The sequence below is a fragment of the Larus michahellis genome, chromosome 7, assembly GCF_964199755.1.
Source record: "Larus michahellis chromosome 7, bLarMic1.1, whole genome shotgun sequence".
NCBI lineage: Eukaryota > Metazoa > Chordata > Aves > Charadriiformes > Laridae > Larus > Larus michahellis.
In genome coordinates, this window is record NC_133902.1 from 2,526,348 (window position 1) to 2,550,687 (window position 24,340).

General features: G+C 39.9%; 1 protein-coding gene across 2 annotated transcripts; it reads left to right on the plus strand.

Annotated features, from left to right (window-relative positions):
- Positions 1–87: 87 nt before the first annotated feature.
- Positions 88–23,111, plus strand: TAF15 (TATA-box binding protein associated factor 15). Of its 2 annotated transcripts, XM_074593848.1 has the most exons (16): positions 88–257; positions 4,610–4,646; positions 5,751–5,799; positions 5,996–6,086; positions 6,165–6,282; positions 9,003–9,286; positions 10,131–10,245; positions 17,203–17,237; positions 17,821–17,853; positions 18,447–18,556; positions 19,104–19,233; positions 20,528–20,617; positions 21,975–22,059; positions 22,150–22,235; positions 22,340–22,442; positions 22,742–23,111. In XM_074593848.1, exons 1-16 carry the CDS (start codon positions 248–250, stop codon positions 22,779–22,781), a joined length of 1,416 nt encoding a protein of 471 aa, XP_074449949.1. In that variant the 5' UTR covers positions 88–247; the 3' UTR covers positions 22,782–23,111. The 2 variants fall into 2 exon arrangements, with proteins under 2 accessions (XP_074449949.1, XP_074449950.1); XM_074593849.1 differs by lacking the exon at positions 17,203–17,237 and having other exon boundaries at positions 111–257.
- The last annotated feature ends 1,229 nt before the right edge of the window (positions 23,112–24,340 follow it).

A 24,340-nucleotide genomic window follows, 5' to 3' on the forward strand; every position in this document is an offset into this window, starting at 1 on the left:
CCACACCCCTTCCCACACACCCCCCCATCCCGCCGTGACTTGGTACGGCCCTACTTCCCCCCCCCCCCCGCCACGTGGTAGGCGCCGCCCGCTCTGATTGGCTGCCCGGCCCCGCAGTCCGCGCGAGCTGCGGGTTCTTCAGTGTGCGCGCGGCCGGCGCGGCGCTTGGTCTCCCTCACGTTCGCGCTCTCTTTCCCCCCCGCTACCCCCCCGTTTCCCTCAGCCCCGGTTAACGGCTGCCGCCGCCATGGCTTCGGGTAGGTGCTTCCAAGCCCGGCGGGCTGAAGGGGGCGGTGGCGGCGGTGGCTCTTGTTTCCCGTACGGGTGTGGTGGGCGCGGGAGGGTGGGAGAGCGCCATGTGGCGCAGGTGGAAAAGGCCGCGGCCATGTTGGGGGGGGGGGGTGGAGAGGGGGAGACGCGGCCCTTTCCCCTCCTCACACCCCCGTTTAGCGCCCGCTCCCGGCCGACGGAGAGGGGGAGGGGAGCCACGCCCCCTCTGACCACGCCCCCTTTCCGTTGAGGCCGCCCCCCCTCCCGGGGAGCCCCGCCCCTTTATCCAGGGGGGCGTGGGCAGTCCGGCCAAATGCCCCCCCCCATTTTACAATGGAGTGCGGGGCATGGGGGCAGGATCCCATCGGGGCCACCCCCTCGGGTGCTGCGTGGGATGTGGGCACCTCTTTTTGGGTCTGGCCCTGCCCTGCTTTGGGTTGTGCCACCCCCCCTTTGCCTCCCCCCTGTGAGATGTGGACCCCCTTTTGGTGTAGGCCACCCCCTTTTGAGTCATGGCCCTTTCCTCTGTGGGACCCCTTTGGGTTGTGTCACCACCACCCTCATCCCCCCCCCCACCGCTGTGAGATGTGAACCCCCTTTTGGTGTAGGCCCCCCCTCTTTTGGGTCGTGTACACACCCACACCCCCCTGCTGCTGTGCAATGTAAGGCCGCCTGACACCCCTTCTAGGTCATGGCCCTTACTCCCTGTGGGCTACCCCTTTGGGTTGTGTCGTGTCGCTGTGTACCCGCCCCAGTGTGAGATGTGGACCCCCTTTTGGTGTATGTGCGCCCTCTGTTGGGTCGTCTAAGCCTCCCCCTCACCACTACCCTTTTAGGTCATGGTCCTTTCCCCCGGTGGGCCCCCACTTTGGGTTATGTCCCGTCCCCCCAGTGTGAGATGTGGACCTGCCTTTCAGTCGTGCCACTACCCACAGCATGGTTTGTCTGGTCTTCCTTTGGGTCAACACCCCCCATGGAATGGGAACACCTCTTCCCTTTGGTAGTGCACCCCCCCACCCATGGGACATGCCCTCCTCACCCCCCAGCACGGTACCCACCTTTGTGTCCCAGTATCTGCTGTATTTGCTCTGTTTCTGCTCTATCAGCAACGCCCCCCGCCCCGAGGGTGCCAGCATAGCGAAGCGGGTAACTTCACAGCCCCCCTAGTGTGGGCTTAAAAATGCTCTGGCTGTAATTCTTTTCCCAGTGGAGGCCTTTAGTTGAATGTGGAGACAGTATGTCTGCTGCCCCAGATGACGTGACGCAGCCCAGCTTCTCCTGGGGCTTCTGTGAGCACGTTGTGTGGCTGGAGCACGTTGTGTGGCTGTTTCTTCATCCCATTTGAGGCAGAAATGTTTCTGTCCCACCAGCAGTGATGGCCCTGTGACGCCATGGATAGGTAGTGTATCCCAGAATGGGAGAAGGAATGCCAGGGCTGTAAGTGCTTTGTGGAGTGAACCATGTTTTGTTAGAGTTGAGCCATTTTAGTGTCTCATGTTACATATATGAATAATAGAGAATAAAAACAAAACAAAGCACGATATGTTAAAGGAATCCTTTAGTGCAAGAACAGACAGTTGTCATGAGAAGAAAACATGTCGGAAGCTACTGTATAATGAGTTCAAACCATGAAGACTTTTACTAAATGAGTAAAGTTGTGCAGTAAACTGAAAACACTTTCTTCCCAGATCTCAGGTACTTACCAGTCAAGCATCTGAGAGTGTCTCCTCTGTTCTTACTCTGTGGTGATGCTCAAACATGAGAATTTTTTTCAGTTGAGAAGACTATAGAAGCAATGCTGCTTTTTTACATGAATTACTTTGTATGAGAACCTCAGTTTTCAAATGTTCACAGCAGATGTTTCTATCCTAAGAGGAATATACTTCCTGAGCAGCGCAAGGTGTCTAGCCTGCTATGCCCCACTTCATTCACAGGAAACTTTTCCATGAGCTTTTTAAACATTCAGAAAAAAATTCTGCATATCCAGGAATTTCCAGAATAAACTATTTGTCGTTTCCGAAAGTATTTAGACTCTTGTCCCTATTGAGCTCACCAAAATAAATTGATCAGAAGCCTGTAGACTAAGCAGCCCAACAAAGGATGTAGAAAAGTGTATAAATAAAGGAAATTCCTCAGATTCTACGTATTCATTTTTTACAGGCTCCTTATCTGGTTGCTTTCAAACTCTTCCCAAAATTTAGTGGTTTGGCAGAAGTTTATGAGGGAGAGGCTAAGGAGAATTAAGTGTAGTCCTTTATTTTATAGCTAATTACATCTTTACTCAAGAATTCTTTCTGGTACAACCATTAATATTCTTTGTTTTAATTAGCAGCACTAATGGCATAGAAATTTTAGAGTGAAATCATAATTTTAAAATGCCATTGCCTATTTAATAGTAATCTTCATGATCATTAAAATTGAAATAATGTAAAAAATTGACCTTCTCATTAAAAACAAACATGTTTGAGTTGCACTTTTTTTAAATGCTTGTTACGAAAAGGCAAGGAAATAATTGTGTAGCAGAGCAAAAGGAGGAGAATGTTTCACATCGGAGTGAAACTGCTTCATAGGATGTGTGAAATGAACTATTTCATCTCAGCTTTTTGTAAATGTTACTATTATAGAATGTGAAATTTGATGCTTTTTTATTGCCTTGAGGAGGTACTTTACCATTAAAAACGCTGCTTCATGTCTGAATAGCTTAGGTGATAATCCTCATCTTGGAAGTATATATGCATGTGTTTAAGTATATGTGTAAGTACTGGCAGGGTTGGATTTACAACCAGATGAGAAAAGTATAATGAACAGACTTTGAGCAATTTGATGTGTGTTTTGATTGGAAAATGGTTATAATCGTTTATGACGCTTACGGCATTGGAACGCAGCCTCTGGTTTCAGCTTCTTAGTCAGTTATAGGTGTAGGGGTTGGAGAGAGTGAGTGGGGGAAAGGCTGAAATTAGGGATGAAAACAGAGAAGCTCTTGATAGTTTTTATTAGACCGCGGCACCACAATATTTGTACAAATTCTTGAAGAGATTTGAAAGGAACAGGAAAATTGCAGGTCTGTTATCCAGAGTGACAGCACTGGTGAGACTGGCAGAGAAAGGAGGATGATGTTTGGGTTTTGACAAGAAGGTGGGAATTTCAAGCAAAAATGTCAAGAGGAATTGAGGCTCCTGCATAGAAAGTGAGATCGAGAGAGTCCATGCGGGTAAGAAGTTGGTAGGGTGTAGAGTAGTAGCTTGGGTGTCTCTGTGTTTGTCTCTAAGCTCATGTGCATGTCTCTGAGGAGGTGAAGGCTGCTCAGGACCATCTGAATTCTGAAGGGTTGATGGGGCAATGCATGTGTGTTTTGTGCATCTGCATCTGTTACATGCAGCTGAATTGGGAAACTAAATTGGTAAGACTGTGTGTTTTCCCCTGTAGAGTAAGAGCTTTTAGCACATAAAAATTTGCAGTTTTGCAGAAGATAAGGAAATCCATCATCATGCAATTAACAAGATAAAATAATGTGATGAGCTAAATCAGTAAAGACAAAGCACTTTATTTGAGAACTGAATTCCAGCTAGCAGGTAGTAGAGTTTTTCGTAACATTGATAGCTTTTACAAATTAGATACTCTAAATACAAGTCAAACCATTTCAATGAATTTATTTATATTTTTTTTAACTTGAGGTCATATTTTGAAATTCACATTCTTCTAATATGTTTCAAGAATCAATTTCCGTCACAACATTTTGTTTACTTTAATTGGAAATAATATTTATAATACCTGCCTAGATGACTTGTGTTGTGTGTAAATGAATTAATTCCTGCGTGGTTTGAGCTAGTGGTAATGTTTCTCCTTTTGCAATATGGGTGAAGAAAGGAAATGTCATGGTTCCTCCACCCCTGATTTTACATCTCCAAATTCTGCCTGTGTCTGTGCCCTTTGCTAGAAAGAACTTTCTTAGGGCATCTTAAAAAGGGGTTCAGTAGGACTCATGTGCTTAGCTTCGCTTGAGTAATTAAGCTGCTGCATTCTGTTGAATGATCATAGCCTTTAGAGTCCGGAATACTTGAAGAGATGCCTTGAAAATGGAATTCACATCCTTCAAAAGGAAAGTTCAACACCTGTATCGTGTTCCCCACACCCTGTGCTTCTGTGCTCCTCTTCTCCTGGTCTTAGCATTTTCTGTTCTGTTAATAAAGAGGAACCTGTCTCATTCTGCAGGGGAAGTAGCTACGTTATCCAGTGTACTTGACCCTTTCTCCCTCTCCCCAGATTTCTTCCTCTGATAGTAAGTTGAGGAATAAAATGTTAATTGGAATTTCTCAATATGACTTATTTATTTTTCTAGATTCTGGAAGTTACAGTCAGTCTGGGGGCCAGCAGAGGTATGTGTGGGGTTTTTTGCTGTTAGCAATTAAATCTGCAAAATAAAAGGCCATTTCATATTCCCAGCATGATGTTTGAATCTTTGTGCATGTTACAGTGTTGATGTGGCTTTGGAGTTACAGGTGCAGAAAGCTTGCTGCCCTGGGCCTTTATTAAGATGTTTGCAAAAACAGGAAGAAAATTTACATTCCTGAAGGGAAGACAATAAGAAGGTTTAAATTGGAATGACATCTTTTAATAGCAAGAACTTCTAAAATGTTATGAATATCGAGAATTTTTCTATATGACTGCCTTAAGCTGTTCACTAAGGTTTTAGTCATAGGCTATACACGTGTGAAGATGATGGGCCATATAGATGTAAAATTTTATTTTTCCATTTTATTTTCCCATTGGAGGGAACTTTTTTGTTAACTAACTGTTCGCATTTGTGACATTTAAAAGCCAGTTCATAAAATAGCTGCAGGTTTTGGGGGGGCTGTTTTACTCAGTGAAACAAAAGTGTTCTTATGGAAGCGTGAAAACTGTGGCTAATATTGATTGTGCTAATGAAAGCACAAGATGCATGTAGCACTGCCTGAGTTTAAATTTATATGTGAGTATAATATGAGTTTCAGCACATGGTTCCTCTATCAGTTCACGAAGTTTTAAAGTGGCAGGATAAGGAGTAAGTATAATCTAAAGTTAGTGTGGTTTTTTGATCATGATGTTATTGTTGAATAGTCCAACAAATACCAAATTGACTGTAATTGATGAAAATAAATTAGTTTTGTAAGGATGTCCTGAATAAACTAAAAAGCTTTGCTTATATATGATAAAGTTTTCTGTGATTGTGAAGAATCTGCCAAATTACAGTAAGCCCATGTACGTTAAGTTTACACTTGAAAAAGAGCAGAAATTAAAATAAGCTCTTCTGGTTTCTGACAGTCAGCTGTAGTAACCATTAGTTTATTGATGCGGTTCCAATATGCCTGTTTATCCCAAATATGCCTAGGGATTAAAGACCTATTTTGGAATGAAAAGAAAATAACACAAAAAATACCTTTAGTTTCCAACCCATGTGGAGGGCACTGTAAGCGTTTACTAAATGCATTTTTCTGTTACAGCTATTCGTCCTATGGCAATCAGAGCAGTCAAAATTACGGACAAACACAGGTAAGTTGAAAACAACATTCTCTTTCAAAGCAGATGTTCCTTGAGTAAAAGTACTTGTTCCTGGGTGACCATATCTGGGCCGGGAAGAAGCCCATTCTCAGCTGTGCTTGGTGTTTGCAGTCGTGTCTAGTGAAGGAGAACTGTAATTACCTTCTGTGGAAGTTACACTTATTTGAGTACATTCTTTAAATTACAGGGATATTCTGGTTATGGGCAAAGTGGAGACAATTCCTCCTATGGACAGAACTATGGAAGCTATCATGGGAACTATGGACAAAATCAAACAGGTTTGGCTAGCTTGTTACATTCATTGGCAGTAATTAAAAGGTGAATATTTACTAAAAAATATCTTCCTCAATTTCCAGGTTATGGACAAGATTCCCAGGGATATGATGATGAATCCAGTTATGAAAATCAGAATCAGAGCTCGTACAACCAGCAGTCTTACGGCAGTCAGGGGCAGCAGAAAGGGTCGTCTAGAGGGTAAGGAAGCTGAGATTAACAGCATCTATTTAAAGTACTGTCTAGTAGTTGTACATTCTTAACTAGAGCTGTAACAGATTTCCTGCTATCATTGCTAAAAAAAAAGGATAAACATCTGAAAGTCCACATTCTTAGGACACTTTTAATGCTTGAAAGAACAGGAGGTAAGGGAAGAATATTTTGTGTAAGAAGGATGGGTGCAGTTGTTCTGAAGTCAAGCTGTACGGGGAGGTACACTTTAGAAAGTCTTTGGATAGTGACTACAATGAAGAATGGACTTGGTAGAGACTATTTTGATTAAGAAAAAGACAGATCGAGTACCTCTCCAGACACATTATTTTGTATAAGCTCACAGTGCTCTTTATTAACTTCAAATAGGCTGTTATCAAGGAAATTCTTAGCTTTTCTTAGGTTTGCAGACTTCGTATCTGCCTTAGAATGCCTTTTTGTGGTGAAACAAAAGGAAGGAATTCAGAAATATCATTTAAGAAATACCTTTTCTTTTTCCAACTAAGTAGAATTCTCAAAACATCATGGTTTTATATCCTTATCAATAACTTAAATGTGCATTTCATACCGCACTCGGTACTTCGTGCTATTACAAGTGTATTTTACTTGTTAAGTAATATTGTACTCAAATCAGTTTCAGGAGGATTAATGATGCAACTTTTAAAGTATGTTGGAAAATAGAACCCAACTTCCCGTAACAGCTCACAAGGCCACTTCATTATCTAGTTTACAAGTTTCATGCATGCACCCCAAGGTTATTGCTTGCAGTAGATCTTTATTGAGAATCATGTGACCTCTTTAAAATATACAGTCATGCACTAAACTTCTTGTGTCCAAGGTCCAAATATTTTTTTTATATTTTTTTGCAAGCTGGTAAGACAATCTGGACTTCAGTAAACCTGTACTTGGTTTCTAGTTTTGTAGTTACTATTACAAAACATAATATAAACAAGCAAGGTCCTTATCTGTCAGCAGTAGGTGCTGTCCTTCAGAGTGTCTTTTTTGCATTTCTAAGGCAGGCAGGAATGTGATTTTGTTTTGCTTTGTTTTTCGAGCATTTATTAGAGCTGTACAAAGGTACAAGACTAGGCAATAATGTAGCTTTTAACTCTGTAGACATCCAGTGGGGAAAAAAAATGCAGTATAGTGTATATTCTCCAACAAGTTGTTTTTTTATCAAGAAAATAATAAAAAAGGCATTGGAGGGAAACTTTTCAATGTATGGTTGTAACAAATAAGGAGAAACTGAGGAATTAAATGATAGCAACTTTGAAGAGGATGATCACAAAATTGTAGCTCTCGCATCCTAAGGAGGGAAGGAAGGAAAACCAGCAAATAGCGGATGCTGTCAACGGTGCTTCCTTCATTGGTGATGGTGCAAAGGCTAAAGTGGAGCTGACTTTTTTTTGAAGTGGTGAACAAAAATCTTCGCAGTTTCTTTGCCACTGGGATTACTTATGTTAAAGCTAAGATCTAGGCTAGAACTGGGAGTGATCAGATTAGACAGTATTTACACAGATGGGCTATTTTGAGATTGGTTGCATCCAAAGGACGACTTCTTAGAGTGCTTTGAAAAGCTGGTAGAAACTTTCTGTCGGGTCTTAGGTTTTTTTTGTTTGTTTGTTTTTCTGAGACATTTTGGCTAGCAGGTAAGATTGCCAGAGACTGGAGAGTGGCAAATGTAGTGCCTCATCTTTTGAAAAAGGGTGTAAGCAGTGAGGAGGAAGAGAGGGAAGAGTGGCAGAGGTCAGTGATTAACTTCAATTACTGAAAAAAATAATACAATTGAGCCGCAACTAAGTACCCGTGGGAAAACAAAGGTATGAGTAAGAGACAGTGTTTCCTGGATGCAGTTTCTCTCTCATAAATCTATATAATGCTTTGCTGTGAAAGGGTAACCCAAGTGGAACAATTCTCTCATATATCTAGAGTTTCAAAATACTTTAGTTTCTATGTTGGATGCTGAAGTAGCCTAGGGAAATAAGATGTGGGTAAGATATCCTTGTGGTTGCTATGAAGTTGTTAGTCAGAGGGTAGTTACAACTCCCTCTTAGTAGGTATAGCCACATTGTGTTGGAGTATCCTAGATGTGATATTAGTCAATGTTTCTGATGAAAGTTGGTGGGATAGTATATGTAGATGGCACTGTAGTGGGAAGAACTGCAAGTATATTAGAGGATATCACAAGAGTTAGAAAAGTTCCTGGCCAAATGGTAGAATGCCCAGAAAAAGATAGATTGCAATTCGGTGAAAGCAAAATTTGGGGATTCTTTTTTTCATAGGCAGCAGTATGAGCTGCACAATAAAACACGAGCAGCAGGTGTCTTCCCTGCAGTTCTGTAGGGAAAGATCTGGCGCTTAGCAGGTCATGGGCTATCCATCAGCTGTTGTCATGCTATCGGGGAGAGGGTAGAAAGCAAGCGTTGTACTGGGATATGTAAGGGGAGTGATGCTCTTAAGTTACATGTACAGTGGAAACTGAGGATGTCTTGAAAGCCATGATAACATACAGTTTTCTGCCTTGCTTTTATTGGAAGCAAGATATATTTCAACAAAGATGAAACATAGAGTATTTTCATATCCATATACCAGTAATGACTGTGAGGTGACTGTGACTAGGAAATTTTATCAATGTCATGAATTTTCAGCCATTATTTTGCTCTCTATTCTGTGAACGTTTAGCTATTAATACAAATTCTGTTTATTTTAAGTGGAAGAGGCTCTTATGAACAAAAGTCAAACTATGGTCAGCACCAAAGCTCTTATGACCAGCAGTCAAGCTATGGACAAAACCAAGACTCTTATGACCAGCAGTCAAGCTCATATGACCAGCAGTCGGGCTATGGCCACCAGGGCTCATACGACCAACAGTCGGGCTATGGCCACCAGAGCTCATATGACCAAAAGTCAGGCTATAACCAGCACCAAAGCTCATATGGCCATTCTCAGCAGTCCTACCAGTCTCAGAAGGGAAGCTATAGCCACAACAGCCAAGGTAAAATTCACAGGTTAAATTCAATATTGGCTAATAACATTGAGCAGAGACACTGTGAAATAGTTGGATTTCCTTCCACAGACAGTTGATTTGATGAATAGTTAAAGCTCTTTTTCCATGTGATGTTCTTGGGGAATGTTGGAATGTTTTATTTGTTATGACTTTTGAAACATCATGCAGAGATGAAAAACTGTTGGGGCCCCAAAATTGTTGCATTTGCATTTGTTAGAGGCAGCCTTGCAAAGTCCATGCCCCAAGTTCTGCAAATTCTAGATGGAATTTTCTTCCTAAGCTATTTTGAACCTTCTTCCTGCATGAGAGTGACATGTCTTGATCATTCATGAAGAGCTTTTGCACTTCACATTCCAGCTTTATGCTGTGTAGGTGAATTTTGAGATAGAAGGAAATAAGGAAGTTTAAAATCAACCCTTTTTTTTTTTTTCCAGTAATGTCACACAAGCAGCACAACCCATGCTTTTTATCCTTGTTCTGTCTTCAGTGATGTCTTTTACAAACTGGGAAGGCTACATGGGAGTAGAATGAAGAGTGTATTTTAGACAATATGTGTTTAATGATTGGAAAATGGAGTGTAATTAAAGTACAGAGTGTTTACGTTCTGACATACCTTGTGGCCCTGGAAGCCAAGGGAGATAACTGGAACAAAATCAAACCTTGCTCCACTACTTGTGGCGTCAATAATATAAGAGAGATTTAGGAGTTGATGCTTTCCAGATTTAAATGGTAGACTTGAGGCGAAAAATAATTGTAGGTTGGGAATTTTCACTGCACTGCAGTTTACACGACAGTTTCCTCATGTTTTGTTTTGTTTTACTCGTTCCTCCAGATGATCGTCGTGAAAAGAGTAGGTATGGAGAAGATAATAGAGGATATGGCGGGTCACAGGGAGGAGGTAGAGGGGGATATGACATGGATGGAAGAGGTCATATGTCTGGATATGGGTAAGTGATCTCATTCCAGTGCCTGCAGTTCCTTACCTTTGTTTCTTATTATTTAGCTGTTTTTAAGTTTCGTTTACTACATGTCTGTTCCTAATGTGGTTCAGATTTAGATTTCCAAAAATGGAAGATTTCTAAAATTAAACCTTTCTGTGCTGCACAGACATGCATTTTGCCTAGGAAAAGCTTCTAGGTTCAGACAGATTGAGACCAAGCATTTGATTGTTAGGACAAATAGCTGCATTTTATTTACATGAATTGCAATACAAAAACTGACTGAGTCCATCCCTTGAAATGAGATATTTTAAAACCTGTAAAAATATGTTTTCGATGACAAGAAAACCAAGAGCCAGGGATTGAGAAAGTTTTATAAAATTCATAGCCAAGGCAGCTAACAATTTACAGGGAATTATTTTGACTTTACAGTGATAAATCATTAGACTAAGGTTGGCTAATCATCTTTCTGCTTTCTAAATAATTTAGGAGTAATTTAGTAAAGAACATTACTTGTTCTTTACCGTATTTTGAAACTTTAATCTTCCATTAAAATACAGTTTTTGTTATTGGTTTAGCTGTCAGCCTAAACACGTTTATTTTAGGTAGATTTTTAAATACTAACAATACTGTTGCCCCTTCTGCCATTGCCTTAGGCCCTGTTCCTGTCAAGAAAATTTATGCACATGTTTAATTTTGTGCTTGCAGATGATTTCATGCATAGGGCTGAGAGATGGGGACCTTTGCTTTAAATGCTATTGAATTAGGCCAGATGACATTATTATTTCTTCATAAACTATCATGATTGGATTATCTTTATGTACGTCTGTGAACTGGTTGGGGGTGTAGAGTGCTCATTGATGCAAAATAAGAACGTTGAAGCTTCCAGTGAGCTTTGAAGTGTTGCTTGTCCCCACCACTTATCCTTTAACAGGCTGCACAATTCTGTGTTATTGCTAGAGCTCCAGATGAAGAACTCTAATTATACAGTGCTATTTGTTTGAACTGATCTAATTTAAATGAAATAATCCACCAGTGCGTTAAGACTTGGTGACTTTTTAAAAAGTATTTATTTTTGAACCATATTTAAAATTTGCCTGCTCCTAAGGTGGTCCTAAATTGTACTTCATGGCCTGCCGTTTTGATGATGTAGGTGGACCTTATCTCTCCTAATTAGGTGTGGTAGCACAATTACAAAAGCGTATTAATGGTTATTTTATGTTATAACTTGCTGGGGTTTTATGTAATATAAACTTAACTAGCAAAGTAATTTCTAAGTTCATTTTCAGTTAAAATGGAACCATTTTTTAAAATCAGCTTTTCTACATGAATGAGGGTTTTCTATATTTGTATGATAAAATTTGAGTTTTTAAGAAACTGTCTATAGCTGAGCCCTCTCCAATAAGAGGAATGAATGTGAGCTTCAAAAAACACATTTTCGGTAGATTTTATCACTTTGAAACAAATTTCTATCTTTGCAAGATAAAGTAAGACAAACTGATGTCTGTGAAAATAAAGCCTCTTCCCATATTTTTCCAAAATGTAAGAAAAATTTTGTTCACATATCCATGTAGATAGTAGTACTTCAGTAGACTTGAAAGCCAAAAGAAGGAAGAAAGTGGAAGTGAATGGAGAAGTGGGGGAAAATGCAGCAAAGTGGGAAGACTTATTAGGTAGTCTGGCTGCTTCTGTTAAGCCATGCAATCTTTAATGCCGTTTGCAGTGAAATTTTTCTGAAACTACAGTGTCATATATGTTTATTCAGTCTTTCTGCATAATTATGATGGAGGATTCTGCTTCTCACCTGTATTTTACCAGTCATGCTTATTAGAAAAGTGTAAAAGGTTAATTTAAAGTAACAAACTGTATAATCAAGGGGAAAATAACTTCTAATAAGGTAAGAAATCATGTTTAGTCCTGTGAAAATGTGGGATTTCAGGATAGTTTTTTGTTTGTTTCTTTGGGTGGTTTTGTGTTTTGGTGGTGTTTTTTTTGTTTGGCTTTTTTTCCCCTAAAAGCAGCTTTGGTAGGAGTGTCAAGTCTTATCTCCAGTAACTAGTTACCACTTTCAGTTTTTTTACTTCGATCACATTTTAATGCTTAACATTAAATTGTGGAAATTCCATAGCCATCAGGAAATAATCTTACCTAAAAATCTTGTCTACACAGATACTTGTACTGCTGTAATAACAGGAGTATTTTTGATTTTTATGGTGGTTAGAAAATAACGTGTAAATGAGTTCCATCAATATGAAAAAAAATATTCTTCCTTGACATTACAGAAAAATTAATAGCTAGCTTGAGATCATAGCAAATGAATCTCTCCTGTGTTAGCTAGTAATAAAAAATTTTGTCTTGACTGGCATTTAAATGCAGGGAGGGCTTGTTGCAGCTTGTTGTTCATCAGCGAGAGCTTTACCCAGTCTCCAGTGTTCTTAGAGATGTATTTCCCAGTATATACGTAGTGCTGGGCTGTTAACGCATCCTGTTCATCAGCACCATCACTGACTTGCTGCTGTCCTGTATTTGTGATACAGTGACTTTGGCTGCAACAGCCACTCTCGCCAAGATTCTTGCGGGTGGCATTGGCCTGCAGAACCTTATCCTGCATGCAGGGCCCCTCGGAGCAGTCTGCCAGTGGAATACCTGGGGCAAAATCAAATCGGCATTTTTAAATTTTGGAGAGCTTTCATTTCTTCGAATAACCTTTACAAAAGTCGGTAATGTTACCAAACATAGTTGGTAATGTTAAGGTATGAATTGTTATTCTGAAAAGTGGAATGACTTGAATATGTACTGTAATAAATGCTTTCAGCCCTCGTTTTTCTTTTGTCCCTGGGCAAAGTCATGCAGCACTGAGAAGAAAATATCTTTTGAAAAATTACTGTTCAGATTCCCTAGCAGATATTATTATGATAGAGAACAATCACTTTCTTATGCATCAGATGTTCACTTTTTAATCTTAGTAGCTTTGGGTTTCAAAATTATTCTTGCAGATTTTTTTTTAATGAATTACGTCTTTGGGGATTTCAGTAGAATTTTTCTACCCTTTCATTTTGAAGCTTGAAAAATTGATGATCTCACTGATTTGTAGTTTGGCTAAGAAGCAAAATATCTTCTTTTTTTTAAACCCATAGTAGAAGAGTCTCGTCTTTGAGCTCTTTCGGTTAGAAAGCAGGTGCACCAGGTCTTGAGAATGCAGCTTTATTATAGGTTATTCTTCCAAGTTTCATTGTAGAATAAGTCACCTTTTTGTTAGAGTCCTCATCCGAAAGGTAAGGAATTAATTGCTTGTTGTGATTGTGGGAACAAGTTATTTTGGTTAAGCACGTAAGTGGGAAGTACGGTGGCAACACAAAGCTGGTTTGTTTTCTTTCATCTTGGAAAAGCCATTCAGGCCATACCTGTGACACTGCCCTTCCTTTAGAGTCTGGGGAATAAATGGGAGCAGCCTTGCCTTTGAATCTGCTCACGCAGTCTTTGTTGGTGGAACTATGTAGATGCAGTTTAGAAAAGGATTTGCCATTGCGTTAGGATTTGTCACAGAAATCCTAACTTTGCTCAGCATAGGTTGTTGTTGTTTTCCGCTTGTGCAGATTTGATGTTGATTTCCTGTAAACAGAAGTTACCTATGCACCTTGTTTATTGTATTAGCTATTATGAGTGGGAATTAGCTTATTGTGATATAAAGAAACTACTTAGTGCAAATGTTTTTTACAACGGTGCAGTTTGTGTTCAGAATTAATATTTTGACATGTAATGTATATGCTTGAGCTTAGCCTTATATAGACTCTGGAAAAACATGAACAGAGGCAATAAATAGGCAGCAAAAAAAAAACCCCATCTGTCGGTGACTTTATTGGTACACTAAGCATTCCTTTCTTGTTTGTAAAAATACGTTCTTATGTGTAACTCCCACATCCTTGGCAAGACATAGATGCATGTTGGAGGCTGGATTTTCGTTCCTGAGTTCTTAGTGCTACCTCTGCCAATATCTGATCACATTTTAGAGTATATTTCTTATTTCTGTAATGTTCGGTTCTCCATGTAACTGTGCCTTTAATTTAAGGAGTTACTCCCAACTGAAGTAAGCAATGTTCAGATGAATTCCATTTACACGCAAGTAGGTGATGTTTAAATGTATGACTGAGCATAGGGAGAAAAGAACATCTCATGACGTTTCTTTCATAGCAGTACATTTTTGTCACTATGAATGATGCCACGTACACATTCTGGCTGCTTGCAGTTCAGTCTCTTTTATTTTATTATCTTTGGTGGCATTGCTGAATTTTAGCTACCGGTTCACAATTCTAACATAGGATGTTAAAACCCCAAAGTCCATTTGGATACCCATCTATTTGGTCTGCGTGCAAGACTGGTAAAGCAATAGACTGTGAAGCACTGCCATTATATTTTCCACGAATTCTATGATAATAGTGTGGGAACTAATTCAGTTGCTGAGATAGACATGTAGAGTTCAGGTCTCAATGAGGGGTAAATCTCAGACTGGCATCAGCTGCTTGCAGCCAGTTTCTGTGTTTGACTTCACTTACTGCAGTGTTTCCACATGCCTCCTGGGGGTCTTGGGTAGCTTTGCCCAGCAATCTCAAGAAGGTAACACGCTGCTGCTTTATCAGTCACATAGGAAATGGGACTTAAAAATGAAGGAAGACATCAATTTATTATCAAAAGTATATGTCAATGAATTGATGCAGGTTTTGGTTGGCTTAGTCGTGTGAGACTAAGCAGAAGATAACACGCTGAAGCATATTTGGGCAAAAATGTATTTCTACACCCATTAATTAAAAAACTAATGAAAAATTGTGAATTGCACTTGTTAGTGCAGGGTGCAGAATTACCGTATCACAAAGTTAGAAATTAGGCATTTGACTATGACTTCCCTTACATTTTATATATCCAACTTTATTGCTTCTTGGAATCATGGTAGACACATTTTACCCCAGCATCTTAGCAAAATTTTTGCGTCCTGTAAAATCCTGGCTGTGTTAATCATAAACGTATTTTCTGTATATTTTTAGGTTGTTGGGTTTTTTGAATTTCTGTCTCTGTTGCTGTATACTTTCAAATCAGAAAACGTACTTGTTGTGGATAATGCTGTCCTGATGAACTGGGACCATAATCTAGGGTTGGAAAACTTTGGTAACATTTTCATGGTTGATGTATTCACTCTTGTTATTTCTGAGCTAAAATCCTGGAAGAGCAGGCATCCTACTGAAAATTGTTGTCTCATAATGAAGTGTTTTCTGTTTTGTTTTTTTTACCTGAAGTGAATTGGAGGTGGCAGAAAGATACTTAAATTTTATGATCACCATTGTGTTTTTGTCATCAGTCCTTGAAAATAGCCAGCCTTGAATAAAGACCAGTTCTGATACTGCATATAAAATTCATTCATTTTACTCTTTAATGAGCAGAATGAATTACTTATGAGTAAATGATGCTGCAGTTTAGCATTCAGATTTTTTTCTGTGGAGAAGCAATTTAAAATCTGCAGCAAACATTTATTTTAAGAAAAGTCCCAGTAAAAGTGATAGTCTGTCATGACAAACATCTAATACTCCTTATATGTACTCTCACAAAATGTCTCTATTGAGCCAGTTTTGATAATACCTGTTGAAACCTTGTTCTTCTCTTGTCCTTCACTTTGGACAGATTTTATCTGAGAAATGTTAAGCAGTACCTCCCATTCACGACTTTGCATTTGCTGTAACAGAAAACAGATACACAGAATGCCAAAGAAGTTACTCCCTAATTTTATTTCATTGCCTTTTGCTGGAATGCTTGTGTCCCATCTTCGGACTCCAATGTGCTGGCAGATAGATTGAATTAAAATCTGGACTGACTTCCAGTTGTGAAGGGCATTGGTGAAGAAGCTGCTCGTCCTGGCACAGTAGTTCCAGAGCCTGGAGACAGCTGTCTGCATCAGGGGTTGAACTTCCACTGGCTTTGTCTTAGCTCCTGAGAGTGAAAACTATCAGGATTAGGTGAACCTGCCTAATTTTGAGGTGGTGGCTGTGTCTCGTGCAAAGGAGGATGAGCAGGCAGTTGTACATGGCAGTATGAGATAGTCTTTCTGACTCTTGGTTATTGACTTTCTAAAAAATGCAGTGGTTGTATTTTTCCTGAAGGTTTTGAATATTGATTATATTGTGTTCATAACATGGATGCAATTAAAAATGCTGTTGTGAAAAATCCTGCTAGTACGAACCATTTCCATTGAAAAGAGTGAGGGTTTATTTTCATGCACATAATTGCAGGCGTAACGTCCTGTTTAAAATCCCCTTCTAACCTTTGAAAATTGATAATGTTTAATCTCTTAACTTGGTCTACATTTTGTGCCACAGGTTTCAGAATGAATGAAATAAAACTTGACGGCCTCTGCTTTTGAAGCTCACATACACACACCTTCTCTGTTGTGCCAAGTGCTAATAGTACAGTAGGTCCCCACAGACCCTTCCTCAGAGAGTGGCTGATACTGCTAATTTGTCGCCCGTATATAAATGCATAACAATGGAGGTTAATTAACTTCAGCTCTTCTTACTTCTAGGAAAGTACTAAAGTACTAATTATTCCAAAGTAGCAATTACATCTACAATTAAAAGCCCGTTAACCTTCATGATAATAATGTTTCTGTTTTAAAACCCAGTTTTTAATAGCAGTCATTTTGGCTTATGGGATGGGAGAAAGTATTGAAACAACGACATGCGTGTGGGTTAGTTTAAAATACTCTTTAGGGCGTCTCTTCTCCAGTGCAGCACCCTGTGAGGTTATTCACTTTCATGTAATTTAATCTTTGAACGTGAATGAGTAGTGAGGAGAACATAGAGATGGTGCTTTAGCTGCTAGAGAGTAACTCTCAACTTGTGATCAGTTAACTGTAGATTGAGCCTTGGGCTCAGCTCATAGAGACTTAAGGAAGAAATCATTTCTTCAATTTTTCCTCTGCAGTGGTGGTGACCGTGGTGGCTTCAAAAATTACGGTGGTAAGTGCCGAGTATCCGAAAATGTTTCAGTGGAAATTCTTTATAAATCTAAAAGCCACCAATATCTTGTTACTATCTAGTAGAAGCATTAAAGCGTTTTGGTGAGGCTGGTGTGTTCATGAGTTTTAATAGCCAAACTTTTAGCAGTAAACTGGATTTCTACTTTGTCAAATTGCATGAAAGAATTTGTGGAGACAGTGACGTTCACCGGATTATTTTTTTCTTTTCTTTTAAAAATTTTTGTTACAAATGCTTCTTAGAAAGGTATTAGAGGTTAAAAAAAAATAAAGTGGTAAACTGCTTGGTGATCTGACAAACCAGCATTGGCAAGATAACACCAGCATAGCATCAGTGTGGCAACTGCCACATGCTGCAAGTTAAAGAACACGTTAACGTCCTACAGACACCTTCTGTTGAACGTTTTAATCTAAATACTCTCTAAATCTCTGGTTAATGTTTTAGATCTTAGATGCATTGCATACATACTGTAAATATTTTCTTGTCTCTAAAAAAGTCACTTGAAAATGTTTTGCTAAAAATAGTCTTTTTCTTTTTTTTTTTTTAAAAAAAACCTGTTTCATAGGTCAAAGGGATTATGGACCAAGATCAGATGCTGGTAAGAAAACAAGCAGTGGGTGGGAGTGGATTACAGCTCTCTTAAGTCATTGCTTTTTAAATGTACGTCTAGAAAGATGGATGTTGCTGCAGTTCCCGTGGCTCAAAAGAAATGTAGCTAAAGCTTGTCTTCCTTGAAAGAAATGTATTTTATTAAATTGCATGTGAATTTTTGGATGTCTTTTCATACAGCAAGTAAGAATTTGATGGTGAACTTGGAATCTGCTTGAGCCAAGCAGCTGCTTTCACTGCTATAACACTTCTGCTAAACTTGTGTTATTTAGAATATATACTACTTGGATATTAGGGTTTGGATGTCCTAACTGCATGGGTGAGGTGAGTGTGTGGCAGACAGCTGGTCAGCTGTTGAATGTGTGCAGTCTCTGCTGTACTGCAGCATGTGAAGGTGCTGTGCATGCATTTTTGAAGTAGATGGTGTTAACTTCAAAATTATGCTTCTGCTCATCTTTTATTTCACACAAGATGCCTTTGGGATTTAAGGATCTGCTACTGGGCAGTATAGACCTGAGCTTAAAATGTTGCTTCTGTTGCTACCACAAAAACGCATGGTAAATGTAGCTTATTTTTTCATAGATTCAGAGTCTGACAACTCTGATAACAACACTATCTTCGTGCAAGGACTTGGAGAGGATGTTTCAACAGATCAAGTGGCAGACTATTTCAAACAAATTGGTATTATAAAGGTATGTGAAATGAGAAATCAGTGGTAAGAAGGAAGAGAACTTGTGGAGCTAGTGTATTGGAAATGTACTGATACCGTTCAAGGCAAATGCTCGCTCTGACTCCCCAGCAGTTGTAGATAATATTTTTATCTGGGTTCCCAGATGACAGCTCATTTGTAAGCTGGCAGCACTAGCAACTTTTTTTCTAGCGTCATTTAGATTGCTTCGTATCTCTTCTTTAGTCTTCATAACCCATAACACTGACGCTGTCTGTTGTACTACCCTCATACTGCAGCAAGTACGCTTCTGTGTTCTGTGGCTGTTTCTTCTGTTTCTGCAATTCTAAATTAGGACTTCCTGCACTTGACCTCAATTTTTGTAAAAACTGGGCCTGTCATTACTTCATGGAGAACAGCCAGTCAGTGTCTGTCAGTCAAAAGCATCTGTTTCTGCAGGCTAGCTCCAAGAGACTCTTCTTTCTAATGATACTTAGCTGTTACAGTTTATTGCTATGAACTAGCTTTTACCAGTATTTCTCTTATGCCAAGTGTACAACCTTTCTTTTCAGACCAACAAAAAGACTGGCAAACCTATGATAAATCTTTATACAGATAAGGATACTGGCAAACCAAAGGGAGAAGCAACGGTATCTTTTGATGACCCTCCTTCTGCTAAAGCAGCAATTGACTGGTTTGATGGTGGGTGAGAGTACCTGTTCCTTTTGTTATTTATGAATCTAACAAGCAGTGGAAGAAGCAAATCAGTAACCTCATTGGGGACCACATGCTACTTCTTGTTTGTCCTTTTTTTTTTTGGTTTTTTTTTATTGTTTGGTTTCTTTTTTTTAACAAAGACCTCTATTTCATTGGTATTTTGTGTGTGCTGGCTTTTCTCTCATTCAGTGGAACAGCAGCTAGTGATTAAAACCAAAAATGTGTAATGAAACTGCTAGGGTTTGCTGCTGTACCTCAGTCATCCACGCACAGAGAATGAGAGACGGTGTTCGTGTCACTCAGGAGAGTGTAACTTGTTCAGACCAATAGAGCTGTAATCTGTGTTAGCAGCTGGAGGGATTTCCTACAGTGTTAGTATTGATATTAGTGTTGTGGTAGCATTTTTAGAGTTTGGCAATGGTTATGGCAATCTTGTGCCAAGTGCTTTGTATATGCACAGTGAAGAACGAGGTTTTTTTAAATTCCGGGTTCAGTGGAGGAAGAGAGCAGATCCCAGAAATACCTTGATGTAAAACTTTTCAGACTTCATCAGGAAATACAGTGATACTCTTTTGTAGTAGTAAACTTGGGGGGAGGAATGCCTGCTCCTATGACCTGTGTTCACAGAATTTAAATAACATGGGGCAGAAACAAAAGGACATACTCTGTACTTGTTGTGAAATGCCAGTGCCTAAAAAATCTGACATGGCATGCTATTTGATGGTTTATACTTTGCTAATAAAATGCAAATTGACTTTTGTTTAGGAGGGTAAAACAAATATGACTCTATTAGGCACACATCCAGTCCAGTGTGTTCTGTGATAAACCTTGTATATATGAAGAAGTGAGACTTCATATTTAAAAAGTTCATGTTTTTCACTTACTTGGGAGTATTTAATCTTTTTTTGCTGGCTGTTGCATTGTACAAAAGCCTTGTTGCCTGGACTTGGGGCAAGAACAAACATCTGAACTATTTATCCATGAACGTGGCCAAAAATTTTTTTAAATGTTCTTATGCGTCTAGTTAAATTGCAACTTAAGGTCACATTTAAATCACAAGAAATATCTATGGGTTTGTGGAGGACCTAGCGAGTACCTCGGTGTTTGCCATCTCACATTTGGACCGGTGTGTTTAAAAGTAAGAGATGTACTCCAGGCTCCCTGCATCTTAAAGCTTCGTATTCAGTCTGTATTTGCAAATCACTTCTGTTCTTCTGAACTTGCTGCTGTGTTGTTGGGAGCTGTATTGATCTTTCTCTCACTTTCTGTCTTACCACAGGAAAAGAATTCAATGGCAATGTTATCAAAGTTTCTTTTGCAACTAGACGGCCTGAGTTCATGAGAGGAGGTGGAGGTGGTGGACGTCGAGGTGGGACTAAAATCTGTAGAATCCTTTTTTTGCATAATTAAATGCTTTTTAGCTATTAATGGTTTATGAAAGAGAAATTGACTTGAAGCAGTGATTCATCAAAGTATACAGGCCTTTGGGATTCTGCCATGAAAGGGAGTAATAGGATTGAACCAAGTTAAGAAAACTGAAATCTGTAATCTTTTACACAGCACAGAATTTATGATCTTCTGAACTGGAAAGTCTCCAGATCGTGTCTCAGCGTTGCTTTTAAAGAGATAATATAACAACGGTGTTGAGGCTGTACAGGTTCCACACATATAAGTGTGAATTCCCAATGAGTATTTGCTTATTACAGCAAAGCCTTGAGATACTCTGGTGTTTCCAGATGGTATTAAGCAGGGTAAATTATTTAGCTCCTACTGACTTAGAGCAGCAGTTGGATGTCTGACTCCTTTAATTAGACAGGTGTCAATCTCCCTGATTCTCTGCGTAATACAGTCTTGTCAGTAGTCCACTGGATATTAATTGCCATTTTGCAGGAAGCATGCTTTGTGTGGTGGCTGTCAACAAATTTTAGTTCTGAAATTGGGCGGTTTTGTAGGCTGGTAAAAAATGATTCTTCAAGAACTTCAATTGGTATAAAAGTTCTTAATCTTTTTGATGCAGAAAGCAAGAACTGTGTTGTCCCTGTGTTTTTGTCAGATGCATCTTGGCACTAATCCAGACAGATTTTTTTTTTTCCCCTAAATTTTTGTTCTGTGACTAGGTCTGGCCATATGGGATATTATACATTGTTAAATCTTTATGAAGTTTTATCAATGCACGTAGTGGTTTTATATTTACCCATTGGCAATTCAAGTGGATCAAATTTCCTTTTACTGCAGAAAAAGAATTTATAAAAAATATGTGGTGGAGCAGACTTTTCTGGCCGCCATATGCTATCCTTGCTTCTTATTTTTCCCCATCTGCCTAAGTTATAAACCTGCCCATGCAAACATGTGTATTTAAGCTATGCAGATACATTAACTTCAGGACATTGAATGCTGTTGAGATTTGGTAGTGGCTGAAACTTCTGTTGTCATTTGCCCAAGTCCTCTAGCTATCTTGTAGCTAGCAGTAAGTCAGCTGATAGATGCTGAATTCTGTGGTGGTACAATTTCTTGTCATTGGTACAACCTGCTTCTTTCAGAGTTCCTAATATGGTTTCAGGGGCTTGCCTAGTGGGGATATATTTGCATTAAAAACTTACTCTTTCTTCCACCTGAAAAGTCTGTCACTTGGGTTCTGAAGGCAGTGACAGTCCTTAATAAATGTTTCTCATGTGTGGGTCATAGACACTTCCCCTCCTTTATTCTGATTATAATTTTGTCTGCAGGTTCACGAGGTGGCTATGGAAGAGGTGGGGGCTTCCAGGGTAGAAGTGGGGAACCCAAAAATGGTGATTGGGTTTGTCCTAACCCGTAAGTGTCATTTTAATTGGGCAGTGTTGTTTCATGTATGCTGTCTGAGTTTCTTAGCAGCTAAGTCTGGGGAATACTTGTCTTTTCTAGGGCCTGCGGTAATATGAACTTCGCTCGCAGGAATTCCTGCAACCAGTGTGGTGAACCCAGACCAGAAGATTCACGTCCATCAGGAGGTGTGTGAAAACAACTGCATCTCTTCTGAAGTGTTAGAAGTGTTAATGACATCTGCAGCTTTTTGAAAAACCTGGCTGATGTGTCGTTACGCATTTTCCTCCAGATTTTCGTGGGAGAGGTGGCTATGGAGGAGAAAGAGGATATCGAGGTCGTGGTGGCAGAGGCGGCGATCGAGGAGGCGGCTATGGTGGTAAAATGGGAGGAAGGTAAGCCCTCTGCCCTCGCTTCGTTGCGTAGCATACGGACTGTGGAATTGATAGGGACTGTGGGAAAAGTGTTGTTTATGTGTGCATACATAACTGTGCTATCAAAACACTTAACTGCAGATAGGAGCTTCTGGAGAAAATAAGTTAGTTTGCCTGTTGAGTGTGTTTTGTGAGCATTTTTGGATAAGGCTATGTAAACATAGAAGAATACGCAGAAGTTGGCTTAGAGATTGTTTGGCTGAAGGGACTATTTGTTATTTGCTTAAGGCATTCCTTATAACATCTTATTTCCTTTTCAGAAATGATTTCAGAAATGATCAACGCAACAGACCATACTGAAGACCACTGTGAATGTTTTGTTTGTCTTCTTGATGCGTTTGATAGTGAATTTGCCAGAGTTTTGCCTGCCGCTTCACCCATGGCCTCTTTGGATAGTGGAATTGAGTGAAACTAGATTTTTATTTTGGTGGGAGGGACTGGGGCGGTTTGGGAGAATTTTTTTTAAGCAAGACATTGAAATTTAATCTTGATTTCAACATTCTCCTCTTTTCTTCTCCCCCATACCTTTTCAACAGGCCCTAAGAAGGAAAAGGATAAACTGTAAAATATTGCCAAAATATGAAGTGTTTTGTAATACAACAATAAATGCTGATTGTTTTATTTGTGAAATCTTACTGTTTCACAATTACTTCAGTTGCATATGTTTCCTTACGTATTCCCTGTCTTCCTGTGGTATGACCTGAGCAGTAAATAGTAGTGTTTGAAATGGCATTGCTGCTTTGATCCTGGCTCAGTGCTGTTCGCAAAAATCTGTGGTTAAGCCAGTGTGCGAGCCTACTTGCTATCCGTGCCCTCTGTCCCGCACTTGCAGTCTTGTCCCCTGCTCCTTTCTTACTTCCCTCTGAGACTGAAGTCCTGCGCTGCCTGCGTTTCCTGCGTGCTTTGGCATGCCCTGCAGCCTTCGTGAGGAGCAGGCAGATGGCAGTGTGTTCTTGTGCTGCCAAGGAGAGCATGCTGTGTCCTGGCCAGGATAACTCCCAAAAGCAAGGTGGGATGGCTTCAAAAAAAAAAAAAGTAATTTCCTACGTATTGCTGTACCTTTTAATTGCCGCTTTTGAAGTGCGGTGATTGCAAACGTGTGTTGTATGCAGCTGTTTCATCTTCCAGATAAGAAGCAGGCGAGGTTCAGTGGATGCATTGTCAGCATTTGGGATCCAGCACTGAAGCCAAGGTTTGAAGAAACGAGGGAGGTTAATTATCATCCCTTCTTGGACTAGGTCACTCTGCACGCTGCAGAGGTGGGGTGGTGGGAGTCTGTGAGAAGCTGTCACTGCCGCCATCAGCTTGTGTCCAGTGCCACCTTTTTCTCACAAGCTTTTAAGAGAGAACACCTGGTTGTGCAATACTCTGGTGAGCAAAATACTGCCAATGTAAGTTCTCAGGGTCTGTAGTTAACAACCCTGATAATTGGGCTCACAGCTGCACAATAGCCGTGGCCTCTCACAGCGAAGTGAACAAAAATAGCTTTTGTTAATGTTTGTAAGCCAGCTCCCTGATTTGGTGTACATTCATGGTCACGGTAACGATAAGTTCCAATCAGCCATTACCCGCGGCTATAAATGTCATGACTGTGCTGTGCCTTTTTAAGGTTTCTCATGGAAAGCACGGGTACTGTTGCTGCTCTGTCAGAAAAGGCATTCGTCACAAATTCTGGACGGCTTGTTCCTCTTAAAACAGTGGAGTTCGAGGTATATGTGTATTAGTGACATAAAATTCCATGTACAGGTGAGGTTTTAGATAGGCAAATTGTAGGCAAATTCGGTATCTGTTGTTTTGCTTAAGATTTAAGATCTGGGGCCTGATGCTCCTAACTTAGCGCTGTCAAAAATGAGCTGGGC

What these genes read in the sequence shown, in the direction of transcription:
- TAF15 (XM_074593848.1), top strand. An exon ending in CAGTCTGGGGGCCAGCAGAG is followed by an intron (nt 4,647 to 5,750) that starts GTATGTGTGGGG and finishes TTTCTGTTACAG; the next exon opens with CTATTCGTCCTATGGCAATC. An exon ending in AGATTCACGTCCATCAGGAG is followed by an intron (nt 22,236 to 22,339) that starts GTGTGTGAAAAC and finishes ATTTTCCTCCAG; the next exon opens with ATTTTCGTGGGAGAGGTGGC.